General features: G+C 50.3%; 2 protein-coding genes across 10 annotated transcripts in view; one reads left to right on the top strand and one right to left on the bottom strand.

Moving 5' to 3' along the window:
• Positions 1-10,449, top strand: part of LOC310889988 (ubiquitin-conjugating enzyme E2 R2) — a 53,530-nt gene extending 43,081 nt beyond the window's left edge. Inside the window, exons 3-5 of the mRNA XM_083818350.1 lie at positions 1,365-1,462; positions 6,166-6,300; positions 7,606-10,449. Coding sequence (XP_083674476.1) covers positions 1,365-1,462; positions 6,166-6,300; positions 7,606-7,825 — 453 coding nt within the window. The 3' untranslated portion in view covers positions 7,826-10,449. The remainder of the gene's footprint in view (positions 1-1,364; positions 1,463-6,165; positions 6,301-7,605) is intronic.
• A 968-nt stretch (positions 10,450-11,417) lies between these two features.
• The window catches only part of UBAP2 (ubiquitin associated protein 2), a 123,299-nt gene continuing 116,609 nt past the window's right edge, over positions 11,418-18,107 (bottom strand). For 8 of the 9 annotated variants that reach the window (XM_083818346.1, XM_083818347.1, XM_083818343.1 and 5 more), the window contains 6 exons: positions 16,898-17,112; positions 16,017-16,116; positions 15,826-15,933; positions 14,285-14,352; positions 13,065-13,256; positions 11,418-12,534 (listed from right to left, as the gene is read on the bottom strand). In XM_083818346.1, the coding sequence (XP_083674472.1) occupies positions 12,439-12,534; positions 13,065-13,256; positions 14,285-14,352; positions 15,826-15,933; positions 16,017-16,116; positions 16,898-17,112 (779 nt within the window). In that variant the 3' untranslated portion in view covers positions 11,418-12,438. The remainder of the gene's footprint in view (positions 12,535-13,064; positions 13,257-14,284; positions 14,353-15,825; positions 15,934-16,016; positions 16,117-16,897; positions 17,113-18,107) is intronic. The other variant, XM_083818345.1, reaches the window with a different exon arrangement.

Here is an 18,107-nt window from a genome sequence, read left to right as displayed (position 1 = left end):
GTATTCAACAGCTCCAGGTGCTACTTTGCTTTTTGTAGTTATGTTCTTGACAAAAAGCTGCTTCAAAATGACATCGGCTCACTAAATTAGCATACCTGGCAGGTTCAGTGCGTAGCTGAATTCTGGATACCGATCACAAGCCTCCGCCATTGAAGTAGGGTCTCATTTGACTGTAAAACGAATGTTAATCATGGTGAGCTGAAACGTTTGGGAGGCTCCTCAGGTGAGCTGCTGCTATCTGTAGCTGGGATCGCTGCCTGGGGCTCAAAGGCACGGATGCTATGGCTGAGAGCAGCAGCGCTGCTTTGTGCTCCAGCTGCCAGGGGCAGAGCGGTGTTGGCGGGTCCTCAGGATGTAGCCGAGACCTAGTGCTTGGGGAGCTGCCTGTCTGTAGCCTCCTGCAAAGCCGATCCTCAGTTTGTCTTGTTCTTCTGACCAACCCGTACCTTAGATCGAGGTGACAAGTGACAGCCTTGTCACTCACCCCATCCTGCGGGGTGGCACTGGGACCCCACAGGCCCCTGGGGTCTGCTTTGCTGGAGGACATCAGCTGTGGTGAACATTGCTACAGTACTCCTGTGGAGTAATCGTGTCAGGGTGCTGTTGCTGATAGAAACCTGTAAAAGCAATTCTCTTAGTGTTTATAAGTGGTAGGCATTATGAAACTTTGAATCTATATTCAGGCTATAACGCTGGTGAGTAAAACACAGCTTGAGGATTATGTAGCTGTATGGCTTCCATATGCTGCCAAAATATTCTTTCTGTTGCATGCTGGAAGGGACTTCCTGTGAAACCTTCAGGGAGCATCTCCTGCTTTTTCACCTGATATTTCAAACAGCTACGTCTTAGGGGAGCAGCCTCAGCCTGCCTTGCACCATCTGTTCGACCTCTGCGCATCCCAGGAGAAGCATTGTTTTGATACCTGAGCTAGGATAGAGTGCTAAATCCCTGAATTTAAAGATTCTTGTAGCTAACTCAGTTACCACTGGGGAAGTAAAAAAAAAAAAAAAAATTAACCCTACTTCAGGTCTTGTGTGACTAAAGCTCATCTTCATCACGATGGCAGTATGTGCTGTCTAGAGACTGATTTAGTTTTATGTGGCTTTACTACTGTTGTTGGTTGCTTTGCTATATTCTTTAAAATATCTTGGCCTGAGATTGTTTTATATCAATTTGCAGACTAAGGGAAGATTTTGAACATATTAATATGGCAGACCTAGGAAGGATTGAGAACTGTTTCCAGTTCTTGCATGCTTTCTCATATCAACAAGGCAAAACTGCTCAAACATAGTCAGAGATGGAATTGGGTCTTCAGACCTTTACCTTGAGCCGGGCTGTTCTCAACTTTGCTTTCTGTCTTTCAGAACGGAGATGTATGTATTTCAATTCTTCACCCGCCTGTAGATGACCCGCAAAGTGGAGAGCTGCCATCTGAGAGGTGGAACCCTACCCAAAATGTCAGGTAACAGTGTGAACCAGTGGTGTACAAAGCTGACCTCAGAGGCCTGTCATCTATCTCCTAGACTAAAGCCTGTGCTGGGAAAATATTTGGAAGGGAATTAAAGACCTTAGGGAGTTTTAGAGCTAAGTTTTAGAGCTCAGGTAGGAACTGGACTCACCAAGCCGTCTGAAGATACTGGGGTGTGCTGTGTGTCGTGTTGCTGGGTTAATGATGTACAGCCTTCTGCTGTGTTCACAGGTTTTCATGTTCTTAAAACGATCTCAAATGTTTTAATCTTTCCCAAGCCATGTTACCCCACACTTCGGTTATCCAAACTCTTCTAAGATACCAACTATTGGAAAAGGACATCTCTGAGTATTCAGGACCCATAGGAGTAAAGTTATGCATAGTGCTACCTGCAGTTTGCCTTCTAGTACTTGTCCTTATCTCCTGTCCTGTAGTGTGGTGTCTTGAGCAGTTAGCTAGGTAGTTCTTTTGCTGCCAAAACCAAATGATCATTAAGTACTAGAGCATTCAAGGCTGATATGTCCATTTTTGAAACATCAGCTGGATTTCATTCTAATTTCAAGACACTGCCAATAAAGAACTCACAAAACAAACATCAAATAGCAAATCACTGACCACTGACCTGTGCAGCACGAGTGACATAGGGAAAGGACCTTGAACTCAAGTACTTCTGTTCTAACTACTTAATGTGATTCATTATGCAAACAAAGTTAAAATAATTGACCCAATATTTTTAGCACATCATATAAAAATTATGCTTTTTTCAGAGTGATTTATTAGGTATTGGTTCCTTAGTTTAAATCTCTTTTCCACTGGTAGATCCAGCTAGGGATTTCAACCACTATGAGGGAATGTAGAGAGATGAAGAGGGTAGTCTGATGGTTTGACTCTGCTTTTATCTAACTTGGCTTCATGAAATTAATTTGAAAAAAGCCTTTGTCAAAGCAAAGATCTAGCAAGGGGGGTTTATTGGATTCTTGACCCTTGGAATGGGATTGTAACACACACTGCAAAGTGCTGAACTAGAACTAACGTGGCAGCAAACTAGGATGTGTAACAGTCAGCAAATTATAACAACTGAAGTTCCCTCCTGGAGCGTGCTACTTCAAGGTTAAAAAGGCTCGAGAGAAACGGTCCATTTGAGTTGTGTGAAGTTATAAAGAGTTGGGAGTCTTACCTTAAAAGCTTAAGCTAAATGTTATCCAATCCATCTGTCCCAAGTAGAAGTGAGTATGAAGTGCTCTCTCAAGTTCTAGTACAGACTGGCTTTTAATTTTTTTAATTAACTTAAATAGTATTTTAAACTGTGTACTGCTGAGCTACGTTGAGTTGTCCCTCTGCTCACATGGCTGTTAACCATATCAAATGTATGAAAAAACAATGTATGTCCTCCAGTTGTTAGGACTAGATGTCAAGCAAGTTAAGCAGAGTTCAGAAGCAGCTTAGGGCATTAATTACTTAGATCACACTCACATTCTGTTTCATTGTACACAGCACTGAAAGCTTGATGTGAAACGCATCTTGCCAGCTATGGTTGCTGCTTTTCCTGACCGTGATGCAGTTTTTGGTGCTTACTCTTGGAACGTTTTGGGCTTAGGGGTGATGTCTGGGGAGAAAACATTCCTCGGATGCGTTGGCAAGTGGCTGCAAAGCTTGTCCTTAAATGTTAGCCCACTGCCAGCACCACCCGTCGGGCTAAGTGCCTCATACAAATGCTTCCTGCTGGGGTCCCATCTGGCTTTGCAAGGCTCCAGAGCTTGTCAGATTGGAGGCAGCAGGACTGGAGGTACATGAGGGGAGCACGGTTGTAATGAGCTGCATGTGTAACCTCTTCAGTTGCTGAATTTTGTAAATCCTGCTGGGTATTGGCAATTCACTGCAGCTGACTGTGGCTGAAGTGTCTGCAGGGTGGGATACCATTCAGCTTGGAGAGCACCTGTGCTTCCACCCCTAAAGGTGTCAAGCATCCTTGTTTTTATTTTTTTAACATGGACTTTCCTGTCACTCGGAGCAAGATGAGTCAGCCACAAGTAAGTATGGCAAACATCCAGCAAGATGTGGAGGAATGATCTATGATCTGTGTGGCAGAGAATGCTGCTTATCCTTGTGTCCCCAGGGCCATAAAGCTGAGGAACTGGTGGCAGGTCTTAGGAGCTGAGGATCTTTGATCATTTTGGCTGCCCTTCTCTGTATCTCCCCTGGCTCCACTATGTTCTTTGAGGTGTGCAATATTCAGTAGGTGCACGCGGCACAATGTTCAAGATGCTGCTACATCCATACCTTGTGAGGAGAGGTGTTGCCTGGCCTCACTGCTGCTTTCCTTCCCGAGGATGCTGATTTTTGTTGGCTCTTTCAGCTGCCAGCAGTGTACTGAGTTGACTGACAGAAACTGATCAGTTCTAACACTTGACTTCAGCTATACTGATGGTAAACCTTTTACTTGATATCAGAGAATAAAAATGTGCTAGGACAAATCTCCACCTACCTCTAAAATGGCTTTGAGAAACTACAAAGTAGATAGCAGCTGGAAAAAAAATATATTTTCAATAAGGTATGTAACAGGATGCACTGGTTGGTGCTCCCAACCAGTCTACGTGATACCTGCTTGGGTTTAGATGCAATTCACCTGTTTCTGAGCCTTCTGTTGATTCATGAAGAGAAAAAGGCACGTAAGAGGGCTGATTCCTTGAGCTTCTGCTGGCTTCTCTCCTCCGATGATAAAGGGATCTGGAGGGTCTTGCTCTGATGGATACAGTGGCACTGTAAACATTGAAAGCAGTGGCGTGGGAGCTGATAGGGAACGGCTCACAAGGCAACTGTTCCCAGAATGAGCAGGGAAGGATGCACAGAAGCACAAGACAGGCTTAAATCCCTGCTCTTCATGCAAACAGCTTGAATATAGTGTGGCCTGAATGAGAAACAGATCCCCAAAGAATATTGCAGAAGGTCAGTCTGTATCCAGGACGGTGCAGTTCAGATATTGATGCTGAGGGTGTTTTCAGTCCCCATGTAATCACCTGTCGGTGGTGTTGGGTCCCATGCACTGGGATCCCTTCTTGTTAGTGTGCCTTGTGTACCCCCAATAGCAGAGTTTGAATCAAAGCAGTGTGCAGTTCCAGAGGTACCAAAACTCCCGGAGCTGGGGATGAGCAGCACAGCCTCACCGCTCGTGGCCGCTGGCCTGGGTGGTGTGCCTAAGTGGCTTTGCACTGACTTCGGAGCCTGGGGCACTGCAGTAGAAATCTCCTTTTCCTCACTTTGTTTGAAGTAAGATGGGTAGAGCAGATGCTAAATCCAGCTACTAATTCCTGTCCTGGGCCTTCCCCGGGCTTTGCTCGGTCTAAGCAGAAGTGCCGCAGTGCTGCTGGAGCTAACCTCCTGGCTTCACAGCCTGGCTGGGAACAATCAAAGGCCCCTGAATAGATCCTTGAGATGAAGTGGAAGACGGGCACTCTCCTGCCCATCATTCCAGTCTGGCCAGGCAGTTTTTTCCAGAGCTGTCATTCTCTTCCTACTGAATTACGTCCTTTGGAAAGCAAATCGTGGAAGGCTCTCCTGATAGCTGTGCTGGCCAGACATAAGCATTTTGTTTCAAAATCCTTCAAGAAGCTGAGTATCCAAATGACCGAGCATTTCCTGGCGCTGTATCCCAGCTAAACGATCAGTTAGATGTGCTCAGCATGCACCGCTCTGAGAGCACCTCTAAATCAATGTGAGTACAGAGGGGGCCGTAGGCTCCTTTAATCGATCCTGCAGGGCAGTTGCTGCGTACGGCTGTATCACAGGACCAATCACTCACCTCTGGCCTTCCATATCCATTGAAAGCTTTTGCCAGCGTTTTTTACCTCAGGAGGGTGAGGCTGTTGGGGTAGCTGAGGAGAGGCGACGCCTGGCCACGGCTCCAACCTCTCAACTCCCAGTTGGGCAGGGGCAGCAGCACAGCCCCGTCGGAGGGCCTTGGGTCACTGTGGTCCTCCTTGCTCGCCAGGGGGACAGGCAAAGAGCCTGGCTTTCTGCTGGGAAAGCTGTGTCTCACCAGGAGCAGGCTCACCGAGCATGTTTCCAACCCTGCACCATCCCCAGGAGGCGTGGATGAGCTGAAATCAGTCTGAGCTGAGCTCTGCTGGCCACCGCCGCCACAAGGACGAGAACAGAAGTGGTGGGCCAGGTGCCAGAGTACTCCTGGCTCTGTGTTCCCTCCCCACACTTGTTTTCTTTCCCAGCTAGAACACAAGCTCACGTGCCAGATAGCAAAGGCAAGGCCTCTGCAGATCAGTCTGTGGGAACCCCTGGGCAAGGCAGCTGGAGCACTCTCTGGGCTGTACTTAATCAGTGCAAAAACACTTCCAAGCCAGACGTGTTCCCCAGCCCAGCCTAGAGAGGTGCTGGGACCACCTGAATAGCTTTCGTTATGCTAGAAAGTGTTTCCCCTCTAGATTTTCTGGAGCACATTGCTGTCTGCAGTCCGGTCCTTGAGGTTTGTACTGTATCACCTTCCCCTTGCTGCCAGCCATGGTCTGAAGTTCATAAATACCTGCTTTCAGTCCAGCTGTTGGTCAGTTGTGCTTAGCTTAGGTTTTGACTTTAAACAATGCATTCTGATGCTTTTCCGATGCCTCGCCTAAAAAAAAGCTGTCAGCATCCAGGATCCGTGAATGCTTTAGCCCTGACCCTGCTGTTCTGGTTACCTTTTTCAGGACTATCTTACTGAGTGTAATCTCCCTGCTTAATGAGCCCAACACATTCTCTCCTGCCAATGTGGATGCATCAGTCATGTTCAGGAAATGGAGGGACAGTAAAGGAAAAGACAAGGAGTATGCTGAAATCATAAGGTAAGTTTTGTTCTGTGTGGGGCTGTGCCACCAGCCTCCTGCTCCGAATCCTGCAAAACAGACTGATTGCAGAACTTGCTGAAACCAGCTTCTGACTCTGGTTGCTCCTTTAGAAATGAATCCTACAGATTTATTCCAAGTCCAGGTTTCTGGTCCTTAGATTTTTAGGCACAGAATTGGTGCAGACTTCTGGAGCAGAAGGATCAGGCTGATCTGTCTTTGAATTGTTCTTTTCTCAGACTAATCTGGCATGATACTCTGCAAAAACCTATTGGCTGCTAGTAAATCCCTCTTGAAGTCCCCACTTGCCTTTGAGCACTGCTTGCATTGCTTGGGATGTGATTCAAACCGACTGCATCCTACTAATTCTGTGCTTAATGCGCTCATGAGTCATAATATTGTCCCTCCAAGCTGAAGGAATATCAGCAGGATTTGGCAAGTGTTTGCAAAGCTTGGGGTTTGGTTAGCTTGGAGCACTGTTCAGTCTTGACTGTCCCTTGCTTGGAAGCTCATGGTTCATCAGGTGCTGTTGGAAGATGATATGAACTTGAGCCAGGGTGGCTTGGAAGCACAAATGAGCAGCCCCTACCGCAGAGTGGCTGCTGTCACACTCAATTGGTTTAAAAAAAACAAACACTACATCTGCATTGACTTGGCTGGCTGGGCATGCAGAGCAGAGCCGTGGTTGGAGGTGAGCAGGGCACTTGCTGACCTGAGCTGGGCAAAGAGCCTTGCTGGAGGTTAACTTCATCCCCGGCAGCTCCGCTGGCTTCAGCAGAGCTGGCCTTGCTCCACAAACAGAGCAGGAGGCAGCTCGCAGCCCGCCCTGGGGTGTCGGGGAGTGCTCGTGTCCCACCAGCCCCGGGCAGCAGCGGGGTTATGGCTCTGCCTGCTCCCCTGGGGGAGATGAGCCGTGCCGATGCTCTGGGCGATGCCAGCCTGGGGCATGCTGGGCTGGTCTTTGGTGGGGGGGAGGCTGCGGATACCACCTCTGAAACCACGGCAGTAGGTCACTTTGGGAAGTCCCCGAACAGCCCTTGTGCAGTTAATGTAAGGAACCCTGCTCTGAGCCCTGGCAGGGCCCGGTGCAATAACCGACTTCGTATGTCACTGGAAGCGTGGATGCCACAAACAAACTTGGAGTACTCCCAAACCCGGGGCTATGGGAACTAAATCTGTTGCTGGTGCTGCTCGTGGCGCTTCAGCCAGACGCGGGCGGTGGCTGAAACAGCTCCCTGGGCTGCCAGGAGAGCGGGGCCGGGAGGCTGAGAGCCCCAGTCACACTGCTCTGTCCTCCCCCTGCAGGAAACAGGTTCTGGCTACCAAAGCCGAGGCAGAGAAGGATGGCGTGAAGGTCCCCACTACGCTGGCAGAGTACTGCATCAAAACTAAAGTGCCTTCCAATGACAACAGTTCGGATTTGCTTTACGACGACTTGTATGATGACGACATTGACGATGAAGATGAGGAGGAGGAGGACGCCGACTGTTACGATGACGACGATTCTGGCAACGAGGAGTCGTGACCTGCTCCCTCTATGCCCCTGTACTGCCCTGCCGACTCAGGCCAGAAGGGAGCAGCGGTAACCTAGCAGCAGTCCAGCAAAAAAAGTGTGGGGGGGGGATCAAAAAACTTTTGTCTCCTGCTGTCTCCTGTTGTATGGATCTGTTTGCTCCTTTTTTATGGACCTCTTAGAGACCCTCCACAGAATGTCTGAATTCTTGCATTCTTAACCCTTTCATCACTGTATTATGATTTCTTTTTAAAAAAGAAACTCCCCTTTTCACTTCTCTACGAAACGCTCACAGCGAAACAGGTTTGCTCGCGTTTAGGTTCTTGAATTCAATACAGTCTTGCATTGAGATGTGTAATGTATTTAAAGCTGGAACAAACCCCTTGGAAGCTGGGTTTTTGGGAGCTCAAGTGCTGCATTTACTGGGAAGAAAAAAAATCCACACAAAGCAAATTGCCAAGGTTTAGCTGCTCCATTTACAATAATAGCGTGTGTACATTCGTTTAGCCTTGTGGTGGTGGCTTTTCCTTTTTAAGGTGTGGGGCGGAGAGTGTAAAGCTACTGTGTGTTGAGCTTGATGGGATGTAACTGAAAGGTACAGTATTCCTTTTCAGCCTGCTCAAGTTAGGAAATAGCTGGCCCCTGGAGCCCCAGCGGGCACAATCAGCTTTGTCTCTGAAAAAGGCTTGTGATATAAACCCTAAAATAAACACGTAACAGTTCACGTCTGTACAACTGAGCCCTGGGTTGCTATTTATTTTTTTTTTCAGGCTGAGTTGGGGTTGAAACAGTCCAGGTTAGCTGTGCTGCTGTGACCTGCTGCCAGCTGCCCCTCTCCAGAGGGAGAGCGGATGTGTGTCCTGCTGCCCCTGTGGCCAGCTGCTGCGGCCAGCGCTCATCCCAAACTTGGCTCTGGCGTGGGGAAAGACCGATAGCCTCCTGCCCCAGTGCTTGCTAGCAGCCCGTGCTTCCTGCGGCCCCAGCCCAGTGCTGGCCTCGGCCTTTTTTCTCTTGCTTGTGTAGGTGAGGTGTGACCGCCCTGTTGTCTCAGTGCCTGCAGTGGCTGCTGTGGTCCTGGCAGAGGGGAAGGGGGGGCGCAGGGCTTGCCCCGTGCCTCCCTGACAGCCCCAGGGGTGCAGTGAGAGCCCTACAGGGTTTGCCAGGCTTCTCAGCAGCGTGCTTCAGACGGTGCACCGGCATGGTCGTGGGAGCTCCTGGCAGAGCTGGCAGCCCTCCCTTGTGGGTAGGGGCATCCTGCATGCTCTCTTCTGCAGAACTCTTCCGCGGCAGCCTGACCCCTTTGCAATGTGCTCTGCTTGTTTGGCTGTGGGGCAGGGGCCGGAATTCACCTTTAGGATGGGATCTCAAGCAGCAGCCACCCCTGCCTTCCCCTGCTGAGCCCTGGGGCTGCCAGGAGCTGCCGGCCCTGCGGGGTGAGCCTCTCCCCTCCCAGCGGTACAGAGGAAGTCACCCTGATGAGAGCTGCTGGCTCAGGCACTTACTTGTGCCCCCTCTTCGTGTATCTCAGGGGTTTTCATGGTACGGCACCAGCTGCAGGGGGGAGGTGGGAGCAAACTAAGTGGGGAGGTGGCTGCGGGGCTGGGGGAACTCTAGAGCTGGCTGAGAGCAAGCAGGGAGGGGAGGACGGCCCCCAGCGCCTCGGTGCCTCAAACATGGGTACGCTCCCATGTCCCTCCTGCCTGAAGGGGACAAAAGGCAGCCCCAGTGGTGGCACCTTGTCCCTTAGTGCTCCCTGAGCACCCTGCTCATGTGTTACCAGGGGCAGTGGGAACCTCTCCTGCCCTGTCCCAGGGGATGCGTTAGAGAGGCCGCTGCTCATCCTCCACATCCCAAGGGCTCAGCACTGCTGCCCCCCGGCCGTGGTGGCCCTGGCGCTGCCCCAGGCCCCTGCTGCTTGCGTCTTGCAGGGAAAGCAGCCGGGGGCTTGGGGAGCGGGACAGGGAGCGGCACGGCCAGGGACCTGCTGATGACCTGGTTTGAAATGAGGATACTGCATCTTTCAGGATCTCCCGTGTACTTTGGACCGTTTTCACTGTATACTCTCCAGTGACTTGTATTTTTCAAGCTTGATGTTTGTTGTAAGATGCGTTATCATGATTCTTCTGTTACCCTTTTCTAAAGACAAAAAAGAAAAAAAGAAAAAAAAAAAAAGGCAACCTATTTTGAGAGCTCCTACATTAACCAGACTAAGTTCTCTTCCCCACTGTTCCTTGCAGTGTCATTGCTTGTTGACTTGCTGGTTTCCTTTTTCTGAGACACAAACTGAAGTTTGAGGTTTTTGAAACTATTTAAGAGATTGAGGAAAAATGTTTACCTGATCTGTGTGTTCTGTTTTTTATTAACCCCCCCCCTCGCCACTCTCTCAGCCAATATTAGCGTTTACATTTGCAACTACAGCCTCCTTCAAATGCAGTTTTCAACCATTCTGAAACCAGCAGGGTACACTAGATTTCTTAGTAGTTTTCTTAGCTAATATTCCAGATGTTTTCCTTTTTCTTCAGTATAATTTACCAGAAAGAATTAACTGATGCATTTTTTTGTGTTGTCTTCCCTTCAGTAGTTATATTTTGTCTTTTCTGCACATCTGTCTACTAATAAAAAATGTGAAATGAAAATATCCCTGTACTGTTATGTCCCTGGTAATTGAGCTATTTTATTTGCCTGGGTTGTTTAAAGTTTTGACTAACAGCTCCTGAGCTGTTCTGCGCTGAGCCCTACTGTCGTGTAGGGCTGTAGATACAGGTAAGCGTACAGGAAAACTAGTGCCACCCGTGCAGTGATGTGAAGGAGACAAGGCTGTGCCACTGCTGGACGGTTGGTGGGGTGAGCACAGCTCAGGTCAGTGCTGCCGCAGCCCCCGGCCCAGGCTGAGAGCAAGGCCACAGCCCCCAGGAGCGTGTTTGCAGCAGCAGGTGGCGGGGGGGGGGCTGCCGGAGGGCTGCTGTGGTAAAGCCCGGGGCGGACAGGCGGCTTCCCGTGCAGTTCTTGGCACGCTGCTACGAGTACGTGAAGGGCTGGGTGTGCTACTGACTGCTTCCAATGTGGCGGGGTGCTGCAGGGCCTGGCAGCTGGCAGAAGTGTGGCTCTAAGGAAGGAAAAGTGGCTGTCGTAGTAAAAAGTATTTTTATTCCTTGTTTGTCTTCAACCATGACCAGGGCAGTAGTGCAAAAAAGCTCAGTGGCCAAATACGGCTTTGCATTTACTGCCTCCGCTGCTGCCAGGAACCGTGCCAGGCGCTGAAGGACAAGCAGGGGGCAGGAGCTGTCCCTCGGGAGCCCTCAGCCCTGACCTTCCTTGCCGTGCTCACACACAGCAGCAGCTCTGCCTCACAGGCAAAGCACAGGGCAAAGCTGTGCCCCCTCCTGCCCCATCCCTGCTGCTGCTGCAGGGACCAGGACAGAGCCCTGTGACCAAGGGCACCACGGGCAGACAGCAGCGGATCTCTCCCTCACTCACCCTTGCTGCGTTATTCAGTGCCTCCCCAGCTGAGCTTTGCTCCCCTCGCTGCAGGAGCAGGGGGAAAAGGACAGGCTGTAAAAGCAAAACTGCTCCTGGAGCCTTTGAAAATGCAGACAAACACCAGTGATATGCTCAGACCTTTATTAGGTGGAGGAAGGGCTAAAAAGAAATGAAACTCCTAAAACATTCACCGCACTGGTGCAGAACAAGAAGAAACCAGGAGCTGCCTCCCTGGTCTTGGTTTTAAAAAAAGGGGGGAGGGATAGGTGAAGTTTCCATCTGTCAGCTCTGGCAATCCTGGGCAGGGTGGCTCAGGGCAAAAAGAGGTACGAGACACAGCTTATACTTTTATTTAAACTGCTACATAGGTTTTTTTTGCCTCTAATGATGCAAAAGGAGGTTCCAGGACACACTGAGCCATCCAAAGTCTCTTGCTTGAGAAACAAAACCAAAACAAAAAAAACTGTCTTTTTTTTAATTGTTATTTATTTAAAAATTGAAAAATAAAAAGGTGAGGCTGCAGCTCAGGGCCACAGTGACCAAACTGCCCACGAGTTCGTCTTCCACAGCAGGAGGGAGGGGGGAGACGAAAGAAAGGGGAAGGCCCACAAAACATTATTTTTTCATTTTTTTTCTTTAAAGTAACAGCTATACTGGGGGTGGGGCAGAAATCAAACCAACAGGACATCTTGATTCTTTTTTGGGGGTCCAGGCCTCCTTCTTTGCCTGAATTTAGAACTGCATTGAATAAATGGGCTCCAGCTCCAATAGAAATGGCGCAGTTTGTCTTTGACAGAGTTATAAAGCCCACAGAGCTTAAAAAAGGAAGGATGCCCTGGTGCAGATGGGAAATGAATAATTAGTTTTCCTACAAAGAAAATAAAACAGGCTGCAAGATGCAGAAAACCACATTTAGGCTCTATTACATTTACAAATACATACATAAATATATTACATACAACAGCAACTCAAAGAGGAAGCGGGCGAGTCACACAGAGGATGGCTGACTGGCTGCAGTTCTCCCCGCACAGACGTTTGGCTGAGCAGTTACTTCTCCTAATAATTCCAGGAATGGGCTTCGGCTTTTCTGTTTTTCTTTATTTTTTCCTCTCCTTTCATTCTCTCCCCCCTCCCCGGTTTCGGATTTAGTTTGTCCAGTATGGAGAAGTGCCATAGGCGGTTTTGGTAGCCTGAGACTTTTGCTGCATGGTGCTGGGCTGGTTGCGCTGACCAGATCCACCCTAGAAATCAGAACAGGAGGAGACATCAGCATCAGCAGCGCACGCATGCCCCCAGGGGTACGTCACCTGGAGGAGAGCCCACAAACACAGCTCGGTCGATCCATTTCTGCTGCGCCCCAACAACTCCGTGCCTCACAGCCCAACAGCCACCACGACACGAAGCAGGAGCGCAGGGGCACGCCGTCCCACCCAGCACATCCTGACGCCGTCACCCCCTCACAGCAGAGGCTGACAGCTGAGGGCTGGAGTGGAAACATGGGGAGGTGACGGAGCTGGGAAGCAACAACGCCAGCTCCCCCCCAAAAGATGTTTCCTCTCCCTCAGCATCAGTGTCTCTGCGCTGTAAAACCTCAAAGGCAGGAGGCCGCGAGGAGAACGGCAGGGCTGTGGGAAGCGGAGGAGCATTCTCAAGGTGAACGGAGACTGCAGCAGCCAAGGATGTGAAGCATTCAGAGGCAGCAGTCATTGCCTGTTTCTGGACTCCAAAGCAGAACGCTGCTTTTCCAGGGAACGGCGGGGAGCCGACTCACCTGCCCATCTTGCTGAAGATGGTGATGCAGCATCTGGGAATGAGGCTGCTGATGTGCAGGCAGGATGTGGAGAAAAGGGGCTGGAGCATAACCCGGGGCAGCACCAGGGTTCAGGGGCCCAGTAGATCCGAGAGCAGAGGGCAGGCTGAAAGGAGGCGGTGTGCCAGCGTGGAATCCCTGCTTGTCAAACGTCTGCACGGGAGGCAACGGGGACAGCGTCAGAGACCAGCAGGAGCAGCCCCACGGTGACCAGACAAGAACAAGAGTGGCCTGAACACAGATCCCTGCACCTCTCATCAGCCCCATGAGCAAGCCAGGTCAGACCAAATACCTGTGGGCATTTCAGATTGAGTTCAACTCCTCACCCTTATTTCTGCATTAATGCCCGAAACTTTTTAATTTTATTTCCATGGCTACTGTGTTGCTTTTTTTCCCCTGACCTCTTTTTGCTTAGTGGGACATAGGGGTGGCAGCAGCTGCCTGAAATCAGTCCATCAGACCTCTCAGGGGCTCAGGCTGAACTGTTTGACCTACTCAAGGCATCCCAACAAAAATGCAGGGACAAATTGCACCAAGGTTTGGCTCCCCCTGACCAAAGCTCTGCCCCTAACGCTACGCACGTATCCAAGGGCTGGTGTCCTACTCCTGGGCATGGGGCACAGCCTGACACACACTGGGTCTGACTGCCCTGACACAGGGAAGGTACAAGGATGGGGGAAGGAGCTGGCTGTAACCCCACTGCACAGCTCATCGAGCACTTTCTGCTCTCCCTGGGAACCTGCACGCAGAGCAAGAGCCAGAGGTGGAGCAGAGCAGTGCCGGCACCCACGGGAGAGTCCCTCAGGGACAGGGGTGGGCACTGCCAACTGATGTCTCTGAGAAAAGCTAACATCCTCTTCACTTGTCTGCTTTGGTGGCAATTTTGACTGTGCTATCCTGTTTTATTTGCACCCACAGCACGCATGAGGCAGTGTGTGACAGTGCAGGGAGCTCTGCGTCTGTGCCAGCAGCTTTGGCCAGGAGTGGACATGGCAGAGGCAGCAGGACAGAGGGCGAGACTCCTCTCCAGCAAGCAGAGCCAGCGTAAGAAATGCCAAAGCCTGCCGACCCCGAGACCAAGCTGCCTGGGAACTGTCCCCAGCTGCCGGGGCTCCGGCAGAGTCCCACCAAGCCACCCATAAGCAGGGAGCCACCAGGGAGGAGGGTCCAGCGTTCCTCACCTGAGTCTTGTTATAGACTGAGCCACTGATATCAGGCACACCTGTGTTACTTGAGGTCACAGAAACACCTGGAAAACAAAAAGGCACTGACAATGAGAAAGCCAAGCAGCACCCAGCTCGAACCCTGCGCTTGCTTTGCTCCTGGTACCTCAGTGGAGGCACCTGCAGCCGCTGCCCCGTGTGCCCTCCTGCTCGGTGCTCTCAGACCAACAGCACTCCGGCCAGGAGCAGGAGGAAGGGCTCAGCTCCCTGCTCCTGCTGCAGAGCAGGCAACCAGCCCACCAGGATAAATCATCCATGTCCACTGCACACAGATTACAGCTGGGATTCAAATGCACTTCCCTGGGCAGCAGCTGGCTGCGCTGAACACTTTCAGCTCACAGAAAGCCAGCTTTCCCCCAGGATTAGGGACGCATTTGGCTCTATCACAGCATTCAAGAGGTTTCCAGTAGTGCGCTGAGCAATGAGCCTCAGCAGCTGCTACATGCTTGTGCCCTGGTCCTTCTGCATCATGCAGCAGGGTGAGGCCTGCCCTGCTCCTCTGCCCCTGCAGAATTAGTATCACTGGCTCAGGCTGGCTTCCACCTGGATCAGCTGGTGCCACAAACGGCTCAGGAACAGCCACTTAGCAGCAAAGGGACTTTCAACTGGCCACTCGTTTGTAGGTTTACAAGGACTGGATCCGATCACTTGGATGGGATCAAAAGCAGTGGTTCCTGTGGTCACTGAATCATGTGCCTGGACTCGGTGGGTTTGCACTGCTCTAAGGCTGTGCCCTTCCTAGGAGATTTTACCCTTCCTAGGAGATCTCTCCTTTTTGCAGGCCACAGAGGAGAGCATGATAAGCTCTTGGTTGAAGACTGACATCCTGATTAGTCCAGGGGGTGTCCCAAACGCACAACAAATGCTTGGTATTTGCTCAAGCCCAAGGATGAACTAGTTAGTGCTAAGCAGTTCGGTATACGTTTCTCAGGTCTAACCAGCATGTGCAGAATAAAGCTTCCACATGAGCCGTGTACGTTCCTTAGCCTTTACAGTCACAGAGGGAACATCTCCAGGCACAAAACAACGCAACGAGTTACAGAGCGTGGGGACAGAAGCTGCAACAACAGCCCTGAGATACGTGAACTGCCCTGCTCGCTCTGAATGCACGGCTATCTCAGGAGTCTACCAGACTCAAAACCCAGTCAGCGTTTGGCAGGGGACCATTTTGGCAGTAGCATCCCACTGCTTCAAGACCACTTATTCTTCACCAAAGCCAACTCTGGCAGGGAAAACAGCTCACTATTTCTCCCATGTGTAATCGAGGACAAAGCTGCGTATCAGCCACACAAACCCTTATGCAACGTTCAGCTGTTAGGTTTAGAGGGAACACTTGGGCCATTAAAAAAAAAGCATTTTGTATACGGGAGATGGAGAAACAGCTTGGATCTCGACCCTGTTCACAGCTGGCTGCTGTGTTGACTGCACAGCACTGGCAATGCTGGGAGTTTGCCCTACTGAATCCCACTCAGGAGTAAACCTCAAGTCTCATGTGTTACCTTTCCCAGGTCCAGTGCCAGCAGATTTGTTTTGTGCTTGAGATGACCCACTGTAGCCTCCTTTGCTGTAATCTCCAGCTGCCGTTCCCTGCGTTAAGTCATCATAGCCTGCCGGTGTGTACAAGACAAGGTGTTACAGTGTGCAAGCAGCTCTGCAGATGCTCCAGTGAAAAGCACAGTGACGAGCGTACCTGCTCCATAGCCGTGCTGCCCGTAGCCACTCGCCTGCTGGAAAGGAGTGGACGCGGTGTTCAGATTGACGCCGTGCTGCTTAGCAGATGCTGGAGGTACCTGGACAAAGGAGGAGGGATAACAAAAGCGGCTGTTAGCTGGGGAGCAGCGCACGAAAAGCAAGGTCCCTCTGCCATCTAGTGGGGAAGGCACCTCCAGCTCACATGGGAAATAATTTGGGGCTGGGAGCACTGGGATCGCAGTGGAGGTGACAGTCACTGCTGGAGCAGCTCTGTGAAAGCCACACATTTCCTGCTAGAGCTGCCCTTTCACATGGCCTTTCTTCCCACTGTAATGCAATCACATCTCAGGCTTCCTTTTTCTTTCAAAAAAAAAAAGCTAAAAGCAAGTTCTTTGCCTTAAACCAAAACCAAGCAAACCCAGTGCTCTCCAGAATCAAACAAAACCAGCTCCTGCCTGAGGCTGTTTCATAAAATGTAGTCCCTACAGTGCCCTAAAATAGACTTATCTACCCTTCTGGCCTGGAGCACCACCTCTTCCCAAGTAACTTCCTCCTGAGACTACCAGTGCTGCTCTACAGCTTCTTGGGGTCACCTTGCCAACTCAGCTTTGGGTTTCCCTTTGACTCTGCAGAAGCTCCTGAGGGCTTTCAGGAACACAACAAACCCATGAGCTGCAGTCTATGTACAGTAACCTGTGCCCATGAGTTCTCGCCTTTCAAGTTTCCTCTTGTGGAAGGGACAGCAGGTATTTTCTCATGCTTGCACAACTGTTCTAGAGATCCTTTGCAGGATGGGGAAGATGTAGGCCAGGTTTTGGTGGAGAGAGCAAAACCAGAGGAGCACGAAGCAGGGGTTACAGCTGAAGCTGTCACACTTACAAACATGGTTGGCCCGTACTGGAATGCACTGGGTACGCCTGGCACCCCGGCGTAGTAAGGGAGCCCAGTGTAGCTGTACCCCGGCGGCAGGGTCGGGTTGAGGAAGGGCTGCTGAGTCGTGTGGTGAGTCTGCGTCTGGTTCTGCTGCGGCTGGGCTAGCGTGGTAGCGGGAGCAGGGGAGGCAGAATCCCCGCGGCCAAATTTTGTTACGTCACCTGGGAAGGAAAAGACTGATCAGAAAGGGATCAAAACTTCTCCACAAGGATCCTCTGAGTACAAGTAAACTAACAAAGAGCACATCCTACACTTGAAGGGCTGCGGGTTTTCATGACAACTCTCCTGGTCTCTATTCCTGAGGGCCACAGGGATATTGCTCTGCTCCACAGAGCTCTGTGCCATGGCTAATCCATTGATAGAACGGAGATGCCGATACTTACCTATCTCATGCACACTGAGCAGATTCATTACTATCAAACCATTGCAATAAAATATGCTAAAAGCAGAACTATGGTAAATAGCCAAAGTGCAAATGGTTGTTGGGTTAAAACATGACTCTCCTGGAGGTTAAACTGATTAGCCAAGCTTCATGGGCTGAGAGCAAGTTAAGATTTACAGGCAGTGATGGGCATATTTTTGTCAATGTCTGTTTATTTGTGAAGCATGACTAGTTAGATGTCCGGTTCCTCACACCACCAGAGTTCTGGAGACAGTAGCTGAAGGCCAGGAAAGCAAGGCTTGCATCGTGGACCACCTTATTGAAGAAGTAGGAAGGGAAATTGGTTATTAACCCAAAATCAGCCTCCCAAGAGAAGTGACTATGAAGCAGAAAACTCCAAAACACTTGCATTTTTCTTGACAGCCTACAGAGCAGCATGTTCATGTGTTGTTTTTTTATTTTTAAAGGAGGTGACACATCACATCTATCTCATTCCTGACCAGTACTCCTCTTTGCTGGTTGCCAAGAAGAGTGACAACATTCAGAACTGCATTATAGGAATCGTAATCTATGGCTAGTTTTAAGCTGTAATCAGATGGCAGTGGAAGAAAAGCTCTTGCTGAATAAGCCATATGGCATTAATGTCATCTTTGCACATTGATAACTGAAGAACAAGAATGAGGAAGAGCTTCTTAGACCACGTGCTTCTGGGAGCGAAGTCCTTTAGACTTGAGGAGGGCAGGGGAGAACCTGCTAGAGGCAGCTCCTGGTGGG

Source organism: Anser anser (genome assembly GCF_964211835.1).
Source record: "Anser anser genome assembly, chromosome: Z".
Taxonomy (NCBI): domain Eukaryota; kingdom Metazoa; phylum Chordata; class Aves; order Anseriformes; family Anatidae; genus Anser; species Anser anser.
The sequence above is the reverse complement of the archived record's forward strand: the minus strand, read 5'-3'. Positions and strand labels throughout refer to the sequence as shown.